At 39.8% G+C, this 15,895-nt stretch overlaps 1 protein-coding gene across 1 annotated transcript; it reads right to left on the bottom strand.

Moving 5' to 3' along the window:
- Positions 1-2,691: 2,691 nt before the first annotated feature.
- Positions 2,692-13,608, bottom strand: desma (desmin a). Its single transcript, XM_034693925.1, has 10 exons — positions 13,028-13,608; positions 10,945-11,005; positions 10,586-10,681; positions 8,030-8,191; positions 7,819-7,944; positions 7,610-7,720; positions 5,783-5,892; positions 5,598-5,650; positions 4,925-5,013; positions 2,692-3,419 (listed from the first exon to the last, which is right to left on the bottom strand). The coding sequence occupies exons 1-10, from the start codon at positions 13,606-13,608 to the stop codon at positions 3,378-3,380; spliced, it is 1,431 nt and encodes a 476-aa protein (XP_034549816.1). The 3' UTR covers positions 2,692-3,377.
- Between the last annotated feature and the right edge of the window lie 2,287 nt (positions 13,609-15,895).

Consider the following 15,895-nt stretch of genomic DNA (forward strand, 5'->3'; position numbering starts at 1 on the left):
TTTAGGTTTGAAAATACAAAAAAAATACAAAATTGAACAAAATTGAAATATGAGAGTCCAGTCATTCTTGTGTGTGAGTTGGGGACCAAATACATTTAGTCTTATGAGTTTTACTTTGATTTTTTCAATGATTGTCTTCACCACTGAATACATGTTAAGGAACACTTGTACTGTAAATACTAAACTGTAAATAATTTTAAATTGTACAAATGTTTTGTTTCATGTTTACATCATGATCACTCATGTAATTTATCCAGCTGATTATTTTCTAATGACTTAGAACTGATTTTATATTGTGTTACTACTGTCTGTTAACTGACTTTAGTTTTTGCCGGGTGGTTGAAGCACTTTTTTCATTTTCAACCTTCAACATATGACGTTGAACGAACTGAGCCTTCATTTAATTTCACTAATTTAATAACTGACACTTTTTAACTGGCATTTAATTCCCTGACCACCCTGTTTAAATGTGTGCAAATGAGCAGTTTGTTATTATTATTATTATTATTATTATTATTATTATTATTATTATTATTATTGGGCATGAATTTATATGGACCTAAAATATGATAAACATTGTGTTCTACAATCTAATGGTCTTGTTGTCTGTTCTCGTCCTACTCAGTCCTATGTGTGCATATGTGTTCCCCATAAAATATATTAATTCTCAGGGCCAGACACACACACACACACACACACACACACACACACAAACACACACACACACACACACACACACACACACACACACACACACACACACACACACACACACACACACACACATACAAGCAGACACACACTGGCAACATGTGCCACTTTTGCACATAGCTCAAAGGAAAGCAGTGTGTTTGGAGCGGCAAGAGTTAATAAATCACCAGTGGATTCAACCCTAAACTTAACTGCCACATTTATGTTATTTTTTTATTTATTTATTTATTTTTTTTAATTTTGCCCAAAACTTAACCTCCTGTTATGTTCGTTTCTCAGGAACAGCAATAATGTTCCTGGGTCACCTTAACCCGGGGAATTTCTAATCATCCAAAAGTGTCAGAACCCCAAAAAATTCCAATAAACATTTTTTTAATCTCATTATTAACTCAATTAATAACCATTGAAATATATATAGTGCATTGATGTTTTTTAATTCTCACAGATCATGGTTCAATGAGGATAACTCACTCGTTTTTCATTAAAGTTAATGTTAAAACTTCTTTTTATGTACATTGGAAAGACCTAAATATAAATACTATAGTTTTACATGACATAGATTTTATTTTATTTTATTTTACATTTAGATTTTTTGATTTATATTTATGAAGTGATGTTGATAAATTAACACGACTCCCCTTCTGTCACATGCTGCCCAGATTTTTATGCTGCATTTAGCTGGTTTGGAAGGCATATATTGCCTAAAATGGACTTTAAAAAGGGTCAATTTGACCCGCAACATAACAGGAGGGTTAAAATATTTCACCAGAAACCCCAAAAGTTTAGAAGTGGTTAAATATCATATTGTTTGCATTTTGGAGGGAATACAACTTTACGCTCTGCTGGTTAGCTCCACACTAAGAAACTAGCCAGGAGCATGAAACTAAAGTAGAAAAACATGGCTTCTGGCTCTCTTTTTCGGTTCATCTGCATGGTGGTATCTCCTTCTCATAGCTCATAAATACTCTGATGTGGTCTGACAGAAGGTTTCTGGCTACATTTGCATTTCAGCTTGATAACAAACTACAGTGCTGCAGTTACGTAACAACAAAAGCTTCCTGTACACTGAGTCTGTCAAATACAATGTATAAATATAAGATATAGAAGTTTGATCATATTGCTTTTAAATTAAAGCCTCTAGGTAGCAAGGATTGAACATGTTTGACTCCTGAATGCTATCAGGCTCCTGTTTGTCAAGTTGACTGAAGAACGGTCAAACAGGGGGATAAAAACAGAGGGACATGCTGTGACCAAAACTGACTTGCAGTAGTTGCAAAGAAACAAAAACAGAGGCAGAGAGCTCCTCTGACTATTTATCAATTTCTTCAAGGAAAAGCAGGGAAATGAATTTCTTTCACTTCCTCTCCTCCTGTGCTGTTGAGAATAATCTCCCTGAATCTTCCTCTTGTTTCCTCTGTCTGTGTCTCTAAATATCCGTTTTCATTCCATCTGTACCCTCTCTTTTTTTTGTTTTCTCCCTCTCCTATGCTCATCGTTTATTGTCTTCTTCCACATTATTTCTTTTCTGCACTCCCACTCTTTATCTCTGCTGACATTTTCAGTCCAGTGACTTCAGACACAAACTGCACACAGACTATATTATTCTTGTTGCTGTGCTAATCTGCTCCTTGCTGGGAACAAAGCGTCTCCTGAGCCAGCTCATTAACAAGCCATTGTTCACTCTACCCTGCACCAATACCAGTTCTGTTACTGATAAAATAAACTCCTACTTTCTTTATAAAAGCAAATTAAATGTTAACAGAAGACCGTCGCGCTTGGCTGGGAAAGCTGGTATCATTTTAGAAAGCTAACACAGCCCACATCAGATGATGAATGCAGCGGGTAGAACATTTATAAAGGAACCAAGTAAAGGCGTATGCTGAGGAATGATAATGACCAGAGTTTAGAATGGATACTGTCATTTTCTATGTACTGACACAAGATTTTTCTTTTACAACAAAGCCTCAAGAAACTGCCACACTGATAATAAATGTCTTTATTTGGCTTTTTTTGGCACTGCGAAGCAACATAACATGTCACCCATACACATACAATCAGACCCTGCACATGCTACTGAGCTCAAACTTCAAACATGACGTTTCTCCTTTTTATTCATGTCTGTGTTTCTGACGTCTTACAAGCCTAAGATCAACATTACACTTTCCTTAGATCTGTTGCACAACTAAAAGCACTTCTTTGTCAAGTTACATGTGCAAGTTTGCACAGAGAGACTTGGAATAATACAAAATTAACCATTACAATTTTAGATTTGACAATGGTATTTCAGGCCTCGGGATCCTTCTTGCACCTTGCAAACTTCCTTTTGCATGCTCGGCCTTTGCTGTTGATTTTAACCTCTTGCCATTTTTGTAAACAAGATACAAAAATCGATTTGTGCAGGAAGAAACAGTAAAACGAGCTTAATTCCTGGAATGACCTTTATTTAGAACCAGGCTATCGGCAGAACAATATTTGCCTTAATACTGCAATTACAGTTTATCAAGTATACATTATGATGTAGAATGATGTATACTGGTGTTTCATTTAAATCAGCTGAAATGGTCTACAGCTTATACATCCTTATAATGGTGGTAAGAAAATGTTGTGCTTCTTTATTTTTTTATGTTTTTATTATATTCAGTGTTTCTAAAGTTGCCTCTGTTGGTTTACATGATGTCCTGCTGGTGCTGTGTGGATTCGCTGACAACCTAAGGAGGAAACAAGAGGCACTATTAGTAATTATAATGGCAGGAAAATGCATTGGCTATGTGCCGTGGAGTGTTGCAGAGAGTTATGTGGGAGCATTTTTCTATTCATTATATTTAAAAGGCAGCCATTTTTCTTTGCTATCACACTCAGGGTGCTCAGTTCTGTTACAATGTTACAACTGTTACAATCTCCTTCAAAATCCTCCTATACACATCTCAAGACCATCCACAACCTCGTCCCCCTGTATCTGTCCGTTCTCCTCCACATTTTCACCACCCTCTCGCCCCCTTTAGGTCTTCCGCCTCCCTCCACCTCTCTTTGCCCCCTGCCCGTCTCAGCACCATGGGGAGCAGAGCTTCCAGTCGCTCTGCTCCCCAACTCTGGAACTCACTCCCACCAGACATCAGAAATATTGACTCTCTACCCCTCTTCAAATCAAAACTCAAAACCCATCTGTTCCAATCCACATTCTCTGTTTATTTCCACTGCTTCATTTTTAACTTGGTGTTACTTTGCTTGTTGTTTTTATTTATTTTATTGTGTTTTAATCTTTCTGTAAAGAAGCCTTGAGTTTTAAGAAAGGAGCTTTTTAAAAAAAATTATTATTGTTATTATCATAATGTCATACTGCTGTGATCCAGGTGATCAGGCACCCAGAAATAAAATATAGAATGCAGAGAGAAACATTTGGACATATTTCATATGTGAAGTTAGCAAGAGAGCTTGAATGTTGTTTAACAGTAGCTTACAGATTAACAAACATGTTGTTTTCATTTTAAATGTGTCCCAATGTCTCTTCAGAATTCCATTATCCATTGTCTTTCAGTTGCTCTTGAATAAGAACATTTTGAAATTATCCAAAAAATAATTGACCCTGAGTTTAGGGAACTGACAACCTTGAATAGAGTTGCACATTATTATAGCAGCAGTTGAGCTTCCCACCCTGAGTGTGATAGTGTTGGAAAAGAGCGGCCGACTGAACATGGTCAATTGTCAGAGAAGTAGGTATTGTTTGGAGTGAAGTGCTGTGTAGGGGAGAACAGTAGGCACATACAGTGAAGCCTGAAAGCCTTTGTGTAGTGTTATAAGTGTCTATACAGTGGTGATGCCAACTACTACTCAAACATCACTATAGAGATTGCTGTCTTTACAGGGTCCATGCTTTTGTGGCCACATGCAAAATTTAGCCTATTTTATTCAAGGAAATGCTAAGGTGGTGGATAAATGAAACCTAAAGAGGGAATTTCCTCTGCAGAACGTGTAATTCTTGGAGTGAGAGGTGATAAAAAAGTGGTTGAGATATCAGAAGGAGACTTACAGAATGGGCATTAGCGCCCTGGCTGATAGAATACTTAATCTAGGTAAAAATATATCAAATCAACATGGATCTTGTAATAGTTATAATAAATACCAGTAAATGCATTGACTTTCCTACAGCATTTAGGTCTATGTAGGGATTTTGGCTGAAAGTGTAATGTTTATTTATGTATGAGTGTTTGCATACCTCTCCATCACGGGTCTCGATGGTCTTGATGAGCACCGTCTTCTTGGAGTGAACCTCTGAGGAGCGATGCTGCGACTCAGGACTGGTCTCTGTGAGAACACATTAATAGAACTCCATATGTTTTTCTCCATACAATAATCTTTGCTACAACTTGTTATATAAAGTTCATTCAGCTCTAAGACTAATAAGATTTAATGGCCTTGAACAAAATTATAGAACAAAAAAAAAGAGTCTATGGAGCACCTGTGTCTGCCACTTAAAACTGTAATTAAACTCTTGATCAGACTGTAATGAATCATGTCTGGACCTAATACATCGTCTTTAATTACCACTCATTGTTACATTAAAGCAGAGAGAGGGAAAGTACTGGCAGAGATGAATTATGTATTTAGACTGTTAATACATCAAGTGAATAGGCTGAGTTGTGTGATTATTGATGTGTGCCCTGTGGATGGTTGACCCTGTGAATCATGGCATGTCAAATGTTGCCACACAGTGGTCTAAATGTGTCACTGCAGCTGTAAAGCATGTAATACTCTTAAAATAGCACATACCATATACAGTCACAAGCTATACTTAGGGGTATTATCCCTGTAATGACTCATCAGGAATGTAAAATAGATTGTGTGGATCTCTGTCAGTGAAGGGAAGAACGTGTGTTGTTTTCTCTAACCTCTGAATCCAATGGAGGAGTAAGCAGACTGCATTGGTGTAGTGGTGGTGATCCTATGACAAAGAAAAACACAGAATTCAGAATCACAAGCAGGTCACAAAGAGGAAAGAGAGTAAAAAGTTAATGAATGAATTAGACTTAAAGCCAATTAGAGTTTTCAAACTGTGCCCAGTACAATCACACACCTGCTCTCCTCTCCCTCCAGCAGCTTGCGGTAGGTGGCGATCTCAATATCAAGGGCCATCTTCACATTGAGGAGGTCCTGGTACTCCCTCAGGTGGCGAGCCATATCATCCTTAAAACGAGAACAGAAAGAGCGTTAATGTTTCCTGCACAATCTACAAAAAATGCAATAGAAGGACCAAAGATCATGTAAAGAACACACAGTGTTTTCAGAGTTCACTTAAGTCTACTGTCAACTGTATTGGTAATCACTGATGTAGTGGTCAATATGGACCACTTAAGTCCCATACAGTGATCATTTTTTATTTAGTGTGAACAAGTCAATACCTTGTTGGAATGAGATTATTATCTTGCACAAGATAACTATCTTAAACCAGTATCTTGTGCAAATGTAGCAGCATTAATGATCCCATCAATTGCAATATTTTGTTACTATTTTTCACTATTTTCCAGTATTTCATTTTTATTATTGTGTGAATTATATGGGTTCTTATTAGAATTCACTCAGACTGGTATTTTGTGGAAAATATGAGTGCCTCTGCTGGAGTCCCTGCAGACATAAAGGGTGCACCCCATGTTGTGTAGATATGTAATAAGTTCTGTGGGGAGTTGGGGGGGGAGCATAAACCTAGCAGGGGTGAGCCAGAGCATGCTTCTAACCCTGTCTTTCTTTCCCTGTCTTCTTTCAAACACCTCTCTATGGAACCTGTGTTTTTTCTCTTTTCGAGTATGGGTATGAGGGAGGGTGAGATCTAACATGCAGGGGGGTGGTTCAGGGAATCTAGAGCTAACTGATGAGCCTCCCAGAGTTGCGGTGGGTCTAACTTGATGGAACACCAATGAACGGAGGTGCCTACTTGATAACCCCAGTGGCTTTTGCTGCCAGTCTGTCTCCATATTTTCCTGAGTAGGTGGTGACATTAGTGGTCATGTGGCAATATATATAACCTACCAGAGAGGTGGGTTTCTTTACTGAGGGCTTATCCTTTTCATTAAAGCACAAGTGCCTACTGTTTATTTCAAATTAAGTTCACTTTTACATGTTATACTTGTGAGTAAACCTCCAAACTATCAAACATGTTTGTGGTGATTTAGATTCTCTGTAGGGTACATTCAGCTCATCTTGATATTATGCTTTGCTAGCTAAATTGTCGCTTCATCATTAATCTCCCTGGTGTTGCTCACAAACCTGCTGTTAGTCAAATTATTTCTTACTGTTTTAGCATTCTCTGGGGCATATTACTACTACAAAGGTGGCTGTCGGAGGCTTGACATGCTTCTCTTATCAGAAAAACACAGCATGTTGGAGCCAAAAGACAGCGTTTATGGCTGGTTCACCACACAATGCAAGAGAGGGTACACAACTGCTGAGCAAACAAGAAGCTAATTATCCTGTGCACAGTTTAATTAGCTTTTGTTCCCACAGAAAAACATATCTTCTTACAGGACTTCAGGGGCTTTAAGGGTCAATGATGATCACAAAAATAAAAAGTATCCTTTAATTTGAATTAGTCTAAGTTCTGTCCAGAAGTGTGTCCAGAAATTGTATTATAGATTCAAGCAAATCAAATTTGATTAAAAAAATTAAAATTCAAGGGGTAGAAAATGGGACGACTACTCCCCATGTTATATTACTTGTAAAATGTTGATAAAAATGTCATGTTTTCTTACAGGACTGATAAAAACTTCATGTTTTTAATTAAATTAACACCAGCCAAGAAGGCACTGATCACCCTGGGAGCCAAAGAGCAGCTGCTCAAGTCATCTCTGAGATCAGTCTCTCACATTCCAGCTACTGTCTAAAAACAGCAGCAATAAAAGGTAATTACCTTCATCTTAGCGATGTCTTCTTCCAGCCTTGAGATAGTATCCTGGTAACCAGAAGCCTCACGGGTCATACGGTCCTCCATGTCTCTCATCTGGCGCAGCAGAGACTCGTTCTACAGAAGACAGAGACATCATGTTGAAGGTGGAAAAGAGAAGGCTGACAACGACTGATAAGAGTTGTATATCCTTTTTAAGGTAGTGCAGTACTTACGGTGCCCTTAAGTGAGTCGATCTCACAGGTGTAGGACTGGATCTGGTGTCTGAACTCCATGGATTCCTGCTTGGCCTGACGCAGAGTGTCATTGTTCTTGTTCACAGCCTGGTTCAGATCAGACACCTGAGAACAGAGGGGATGGGGTTAGAGCTGTGAAACAACAGCTTAGGGACACTATCTTTTTATGTGTATGTGTAAGTGTGTCTACCTTAGACTTGTACCATTCTTCAGCCTCTGAAATGTTCTTGGCAGCGATGCCCTCATACTGGATGCGGATGTCTCTCAGAGCAGCAGTCAGGTCTGGTTTGGACATGTCCATCTGGATCTGCACCTGAGTGTCCTGCATCTGACTCTGCAGCTCACGGATCTCCTGCAGGGTGAGGATTAGGGAAATAATTTTAAACAAGAAAAAAAATCAGTTTGATAATTAGAATTTTACTTTGCAGGGATATTTAGTTACTGTTTAAGAAGGGCCAAAACCAAGAGGAGAGAGGTGGATATTTCTCCTCTATGTCAGACCTTTAAAGCCATTTTTGCTAACAATGCACCTACTGTTTGGAGAATACAGTCAAATACTTTCAATAACTTTGAAAACTAATTTAAACGAATGATTTAAAGGTTGGACAGAGGTGATTAAATAGATCGATTCTGAATGGGCTAGCTGACTTATAAGAAAAGGAAGAGTGTAGAAAAATATGTGGAAATGAAGTGGTGATGATATCAAAATTTCAGGAGCAGGGCCACACCTCAACCGCGCCTCTTCCGTTTTCCCATAAATTCAAACCTGACCATTTCCTCCTTTCTCGCTTTCATTTCCGCATCCCTCCCTTCCTTTTCTCCTTCTGCTCCTCTCCTCCTTATCCATAGGGCCCTGAGGGGGTTCATCATGCCCGGGTGCTACGGCAGATCCCCTACGAAGCTTCCCCAAAGCGACTATGAGTCCAATATCGATCAATACAATAATCCGTAATCAATAAACTATCTTTCAAATCTCATTCTGTTGTTGGTGTGGTCCTTGCTAGTGAAACATCTTTTTTGGCGCCTTCGTCCATTAATAGCATTTTGCACCAGTAGTGCACAGAAACTCTTTTTTTAGAGCGCTCCTAGTTAATGAATTTTTGTGCTACACAGTTTACGTATGTTGTCCCACAGCTTTTTGGCTTCTCTTCATTGTGGCAATTAAAACAATGTCTGTTTTAAATTGCTTTCTGGGCTTTATGTTTACCATCTTGGTTTGATTGGTGATGGAGAAGTGACAGATGAGTGCAGGGGATTTCTCAAAAGTTCATAGAGAATCTGCTTGAGACTGTTTTCAAGTGAGAGCACTGCAAGTGTAGCAACAAAAAAATAGCAGATGCAGAGTGTGTTTCTGTACTTAGGGCGTTGAGTGCTGAAAATACCAAACTGCATTGGTTTTGTATAAAAATAGGTGCTTCCTTGCACAAAAACGCTGTCGGTGGATACAGTGGATAAACTCTGTTTGCAATAATCACAACTCTATGCCTTCCAATTCATGTTTTAGCAAACTAAAACTAAAGGTTCAAACATAAATCAATATAAGTGCATTAGATGTTCATATAACTATAATAGAATAAATAAATTGTCCACAAATTTCCTCTATGATCAATAAAAATTGAAAAATGATTACAAATGAAGTATAGCACAAGGCTTGTGCCGGTTACTTTTAAACTAGTCCACTTCAGTCCCACTCAGCTGTCTTTTGGTTGAACCAAAAAGTTATAAATAGCTTTTGCATCTGTTCATATCCTGACACACACATACACATCCAAACACACATCCAGCAGCTGACATGCTCTCTTCAACCAATCAGCAGTTCTGCATTTCTGAGCGGTCAAACTTGTGGCAGAGAAGAAAAAAATGATGAGAAGGGACCTCAACTGAGCTGCCATATGTCTGAGTGTGTAACATGGTATGTCCTTTGATGTCTGGGGGTGACTGTGCACAAATGTGTGTTGCAATAAAGGTATGTGCTTTGCATTATTTATAACCAATAACTAATAGAGTTATATTTGAGAACAGAAAGAGTATATGTGGGTATAAATATGTTTATACATCAGTAAGTGTGAAATATGTGATAGCTTGAGAAGCTGTGTGTCTTCAGATGTCCAAATATATCTAATGTTACAGTATAACTTCACATAGAGTTGTTATATGATACAGTACACTCCACACTACTGACATACATAGCACATAGAAATACTGTAGGTGTGGGGGCCCAAAGCGGCAACCTCCGGTCTCAAACTATGAAGCCCATGTGGAAGTGTTATAAACTGCAATTCATTGAGAATCTGCTTGAGGCTGGCTGCAGAAACACTGGAAAGCACATAGACACCAATTCAAAAAAGACGATCTTTGCAGCATTAATAAACATGTTTACAGCCTGGTTCAAAAAACGGCTTGGCTCTACGTAGCTAATTTCTCTATCAGCACACACTGTACGGGGGGTGAATTTTTTCTAACGCAACGGTTCAGAAGATATTAAGATTATGAGTTTTTGTCCAAATAAGGACATGACTGACTTGACTCCCGGTCGGGAACACATAGCTGTTGGCTAGGAGGCTCAAACTCCGCCTCTTTACGTCACACTTTGACTGGTTGAGTTCCGCATTTCCAATATGGCTGCCGCCGTCGATTGGCTTCAAAACAGCTCTCAGGAACAGATGGGTGACGTCATGGATACTACATCCATATTTTATACAGTCTATGGGTGGCCCAGACAAAATTTATAAACTGATCAACACACCTCTTCATGGATCTTCTTCAGGAAGGCAATCTCCTCCTGCAGACTCTCAATGCGTCTCTCCAGGTCCAGCCTGGCCAGAGTGGCATTGTCTACATCCTGGATACAAACACACAAACAGCAAAGCAATATATGAGGACAGAAAAGTTGCAGGGTACTAGATAGAAATAGAGTGGTAATAACTGAGAGAGAAATGTAAGAAGGAGCAGAGAGAACAAGAAGCTGAGAGGAAGAAAGTTGATGAGAGAGAAAGTTGTGCGAGGATGGAGTGTTTAATTTTTTTACTCTTGGCTCTGAGAATAAAGTGACAAAGGTTTGAGATATAACGCCAGGGTTTCTTTTAATGGAAAAAGAAGACGTACGGCTCTGAAAGCAGAAAGGTTGTTCTCAGCCTCTTCCTTCTGCTGAATCTCCTCATGCAGTCTGGAGAGAGGAAGAAAAACAGACAAAGAAGAAAAGAGAAAAAGAAAAAAGAAAGTCAGACAACAGCTGTGTTTGAGACAGTGTCTTCTTCTCCGGGGACCAATTATTACACAGATAAACTAGTTACCACCTCTCCCTCCTACATGCTTCTGCTCTGTGTTTTTTTAAGGCTGCCAGTAAAGTAACAAGAATAGAACTGACTAGACAATGACACATCAGAGCAGAACTTTTTTTGTAGCATGTTCACCCACACATGCACACACAATCTTGTGCACTTCTTGCTCTTTGAGTCCTAAAGCTGTGGTGCAGCTGCTGTCACAGAGTCAGAGGGGTTACAGTGAGTAAGGAACAGAGGTCTGCCCTTGGCTGCCACTGTTTCCAGAATTAGCTTTTCAGAATGCACTCTGAGCAACTTCAAAACGTAAATCATGTATATGATAACATCTCCTCTATATAAACACATTTAAACATTTTTAGTGATAGATTCTGCAAAATACTGAGCAGGAAGGAAGAATATATGCTAATATATGTTTGGATATTATAATCTAACTGTCATTGCCTTCTTATACTCTGCAGTGATTCTGTGCATGTGAGTGTGCATGTTGAGTGTGTGTGTGTGTGTGTGTGTGTGTGTGTGTGTGTGTGTGTGTGTGTGTGTGTGTGTGTGTGTGTGTGTGTGTGTGTGTTAAATGCTGGCAGGGCAGAAGGTCTCTGTGTGCTGTTTGATCTAAGTGGGAGCAGCAGGTGCTTTGGCAAGTTTCACTCACTGCTGCAGGCAACAATTTAAAGAAGGCTGAAGAAAGTGAAGGGTGAATGACTGTGTACGTGCCCTGCGTGTGTGTTGTGCATGCGTGTGTGTGCGAACTGGCAGTTCTGGCTGTGTTTTTTCAAACAGCTAATTTAAAGTGATGTTGCTCGCTATTGAAATTCTAAATTCAAAGAGCCAACCGAGGAGCTACAAATAGACTATTGAGAGATACACCCACATCACAGCTTTCTCTCTTTCCCTCTGTCTGTCTGTCTGTCACTCTCTCTCTCAGTCTGTTTCGCCCACAAACACAAAGACACACAGCACACACACATACTTGAAGACCTGTGTTCTGTGGTTTTTTAAAGTTTGTTCTTCTGTTGCTTTCACTTTAATCTCACAAATAAACACATTGTGGGCGGGTACATCTTTTCGTTCCTGTGTTTCTATTTACTTCTGTCTGTCTGAAACTTTATCTGCCTGTCTTTCTGTCTGCGTCAACTTTATTCTTGAGCCTTCCAGCCTCTTTCTCCCCCTGTTTCTCTTCATTTTCTTTATCTTTTTTGTCTCTTGTGAATAAATCATGAAACACCTTTGTAAAAAGCTGTTAAACTGTAACACCTACTGAAGTATAGCTGTTCTCAAATCTGTCCCTTGTTGTTTTGTCTTTCTTCGTAAGAGAAGAAGAGCCCCAATGTGGCTTTTACAACTTTGAAGAACGATTAATCGTTCTCCTGCTCTCTATTTCTACCTAAATTCTCTTCCAGGAATGTATTACCCTGTTTATCTACTGTAGAGAAGTAGTTGCAAACATGTGGGTTGCGACCCCAAAAATGGTCGCGTGAAAATTATGAGGGGTCTCAAGGCAGGAAGCAATTTTTGAAGCAAGTATAGTGTTTCTAAATCATGGACTTTTAGTTCAGTCTAGTTGGAAGACTTTTCTAACATATTAGAGCATAATGAGGTGGGAACATCACGTACTCACCTAAGCTAACAACTCATTAGCATAAAACCTGTCACAGTGCTTTGCTAGTAGATATTGCATTGCTTTAAAGAGTCACAAGCCAAAGGCATTTACAACCCCTGATGTAGACTGTCTCACCCAATAACAGAAGTCTCATGTAACAGAGATTCTATTTGATTCTTTCTGGAACAGTTGCTCACTCCATCCATCTGTTCTTTTGCTTGATAAATCAGCACCATGTGTTCTTTATTACATCTGTCTTCATTATTCATCCACTCCTCTTTATTCAAGAATCCAGCCAGTAACTTACCTGATCTTCAGTTTCTGCAGGTCATCACCCAAGTTGTCTCTCTCAACCTCCACTCGTGCGCGTTGGTTGGACAGAGCCTCTATTTGCCTCCTCAGCTCCCTCATCTCCTCCTCGTACATTTCAGCCACACGCCCGGGCCCCTCACGGCCCCTCAGCTTCTCAATCTCCACTGTCAGCGCTGCGTTCTGCTGCTCCAGGAAACGCACCTTCTCGATGTAGCTGGCGAAGCGATCATTGAGGTGCTGGAGCTCAGCTTTCTCGTTGGTCCTTGTATTGAGGAAGTCCTGGTTCATGGCATCAGCCAGGTTGAAGTCAAGTTTCTCACCAGAGTAGGTACGCATGGCTGAAGAGGAGCCAATCCCTCCACCAGCACCAGAGGACATCCTGTAGCTGGAATAGGAGGGGACACCGGCAGACTTGACCTCATAGACTCTTGAGGACATGTGGCTTGAAGCGGCGCTCCGACCACCTCCTCCCATGGAGGAGAAGTGGGAAGACATTGGGGATGAGCCGATGCCAGAGCCGAAGGTGCGGCGGTAGGAGGAGGCGGACTGGGCCGAGGAGGAGTACGTCTTGCTCATGGCTGGTTTTGGATGTCTTGTGGTCTTGATGGAGCTGTACGAGGTGCTGATACCCAACTGTCCCACTGGGCAACTGGGAGGGTTACGAAGTGAGGAAATGCCAGACACTGAGCACAGCTATTTGTAGATCTACCACACCCACTCCTACTGGACCCTCCTCTCCGTTCATCCCCTCTGCACTGCCAATACCTCCCACTCCACCCCCTCCACTGTACACCAATCCCATTTTTACTCAATTGATCACCTCTTTGTGAGGTTCATCAAGCCCTTTCCATTCACAATGGAACCACTTTTGAAGACTTCGCCATGAGTTAAGATAAGGAAAACACACAGAGGATACTGACCAAGTGTTAGCAGTGTTTTTCTGCCAAAGTTGTAATCCGAAAACACAACAATGGTTAAACCGAACGTATAATACTTAGATGTTGGATGTTGCTCAGGCTTTGGTGATCATCAGTGCAATCAGAAATTAAATCTCTGAACGACTTTCAACAATAGGACTTTGTTTTTTGGTATTTCTATCAACTTTAAAGTCTGTAGTATTAGAAGTGAAGGAAATCCCCTTGCTTTTTTAGGAGAATCGGAATTACTCAGATGGCATTTTCGTGCATTAGTTCATTCATTGTCATCATATCCCCTCTATTATTACCCTCGCTTTCCCTCTGTCGCCTCCCTCTATCCAGCCACTCATCTTTCCTGCAGCTCCTCTTCTGTTCTCATTCCTCTCTCCATGTCGCGTCTGTTGCCAGCCCCCAATTCAGCTGTCGAAGGGTCTGGTTTCAACTGCTGGAAAGGGCGGCATGGCATGTATCCATGAATGTTTTTGTGTGTGTGTGTGTGTGTGTGTGTGTGTGTGTGTGTGTGTGTGTGTGTGTGTGTGTGTGTGTGTGTGTGTGTGTGTGTGTGCGTGCTTTTAGTTGGGCTCATGATTGAGTGAGTTGGTAAGTGAGTAAGTCAGTCTCTGCAGTTGTTGTACAGAAAGTATAGTCTTGTCTCATAAACACTTTCTTGCAACCCAGCCCACTCTATATGTCAAGAGACCAAAATAGATCACGTTATATTTAAAGACACTTTTAAATAGCTTTACATATTTCAAATAGCTGAAGCCGACTTAACGTAGTTCAGAGTACGCACAAGTAATCGGATTAGGAAACTAAATCATCATTTTATACATTATTATTATTTTTATTACATACTTGTATTTATTTATTGTTATCTTTTATTTTATTTGTTTGTGTATGTGTATGTGGGTACATGTGTATGTATAAAATGTGTGTGTATATATATATATAAATATGTATATATGTTTTTATTATTATTATTTATTTTTTTTTATATGTGTGGATGTAAGATGTGCTTAGTCCTCTATATCCTTTCTTAATGTACCTGGGATTTGTGTCTGTTCTGTATTGTATTTATGCACATATATGTGAAGATATGTGTATGAATGTTTATAAATGTATGGCTAAAGTTGTTGAAAATCACTAAAAACAATGTTGGGAAAAAAGAAACTAAATCATAAAAACCCACGTTCTAGACAAAGAATTTATCTTCAGTTCTTCCCGACCCTGTCAGTGGTTATAGATATAGAACAGAGCTATGTATTTACCCTTTGTTACATAAGAAGTGGTATGATATGACTGATAGGGCTGCTGCCGGGAAAGTCATTCATGTTCTTCAGATTGTCATAAGGGCTCTCAAATGGGCTCACGCGCACCATGAGGGGGGTGCAAATCTGTGCAGATCAACCATGCAAGGATAATACTCAAACTGTTTGTGTGTTTATTTGGTGGAAATGCTATAAATAGGTTAGATTCTGTCTAAGGCTGGTCTTGAGTGTTGGGGAGTAATGACAGTTATCAAGCACATATGGAAGTGCTGCCTGAGGAGCTACTGGACCCCAGCCATCCTTGATAAGGAAAAAGGGAGCAAGATCCTGTCCAACCAGGCAAAGGCACCACGGCATCTCTAAGTTACCGATGGCAAAAAGCGACTTAAACAATGATAAGCAGTGATATAACATCAGTGGTGTTGGTAAATGAGATCAAAAAGGATGTGTTTTTGATTTATTTTAACTGATTTTAACTAATTGTGACCACATGATTCAGCCTATTGCAGTGATCTGCAGTTAAACTATTGTTAGCCTTTTGCGATCACAATGTTAAACACTTGCTTTTCTATCTCATTTTCCAACACCACTGACGGTAAGAGAACCTTGATAATGCTGTGACTAAAAATCTGCGTCAACAACAAGCGTGCTGGATGTGTGCATCACTTTTAAGTCTCC

Source organism: Notolabrus celidotus, chromosome 10 (assembly GCF_009762535.1).
Source record: "Notolabrus celidotus isolate fNotCel1 chromosome 10, fNotCel1.pri, whole genome shotgun sequence".
Classification (NCBI taxonomy): domain Eukaryota; kingdom Metazoa; phylum Chordata; class Actinopteri; order Labriformes; family Labridae; genus Notolabrus; species Notolabrus celidotus.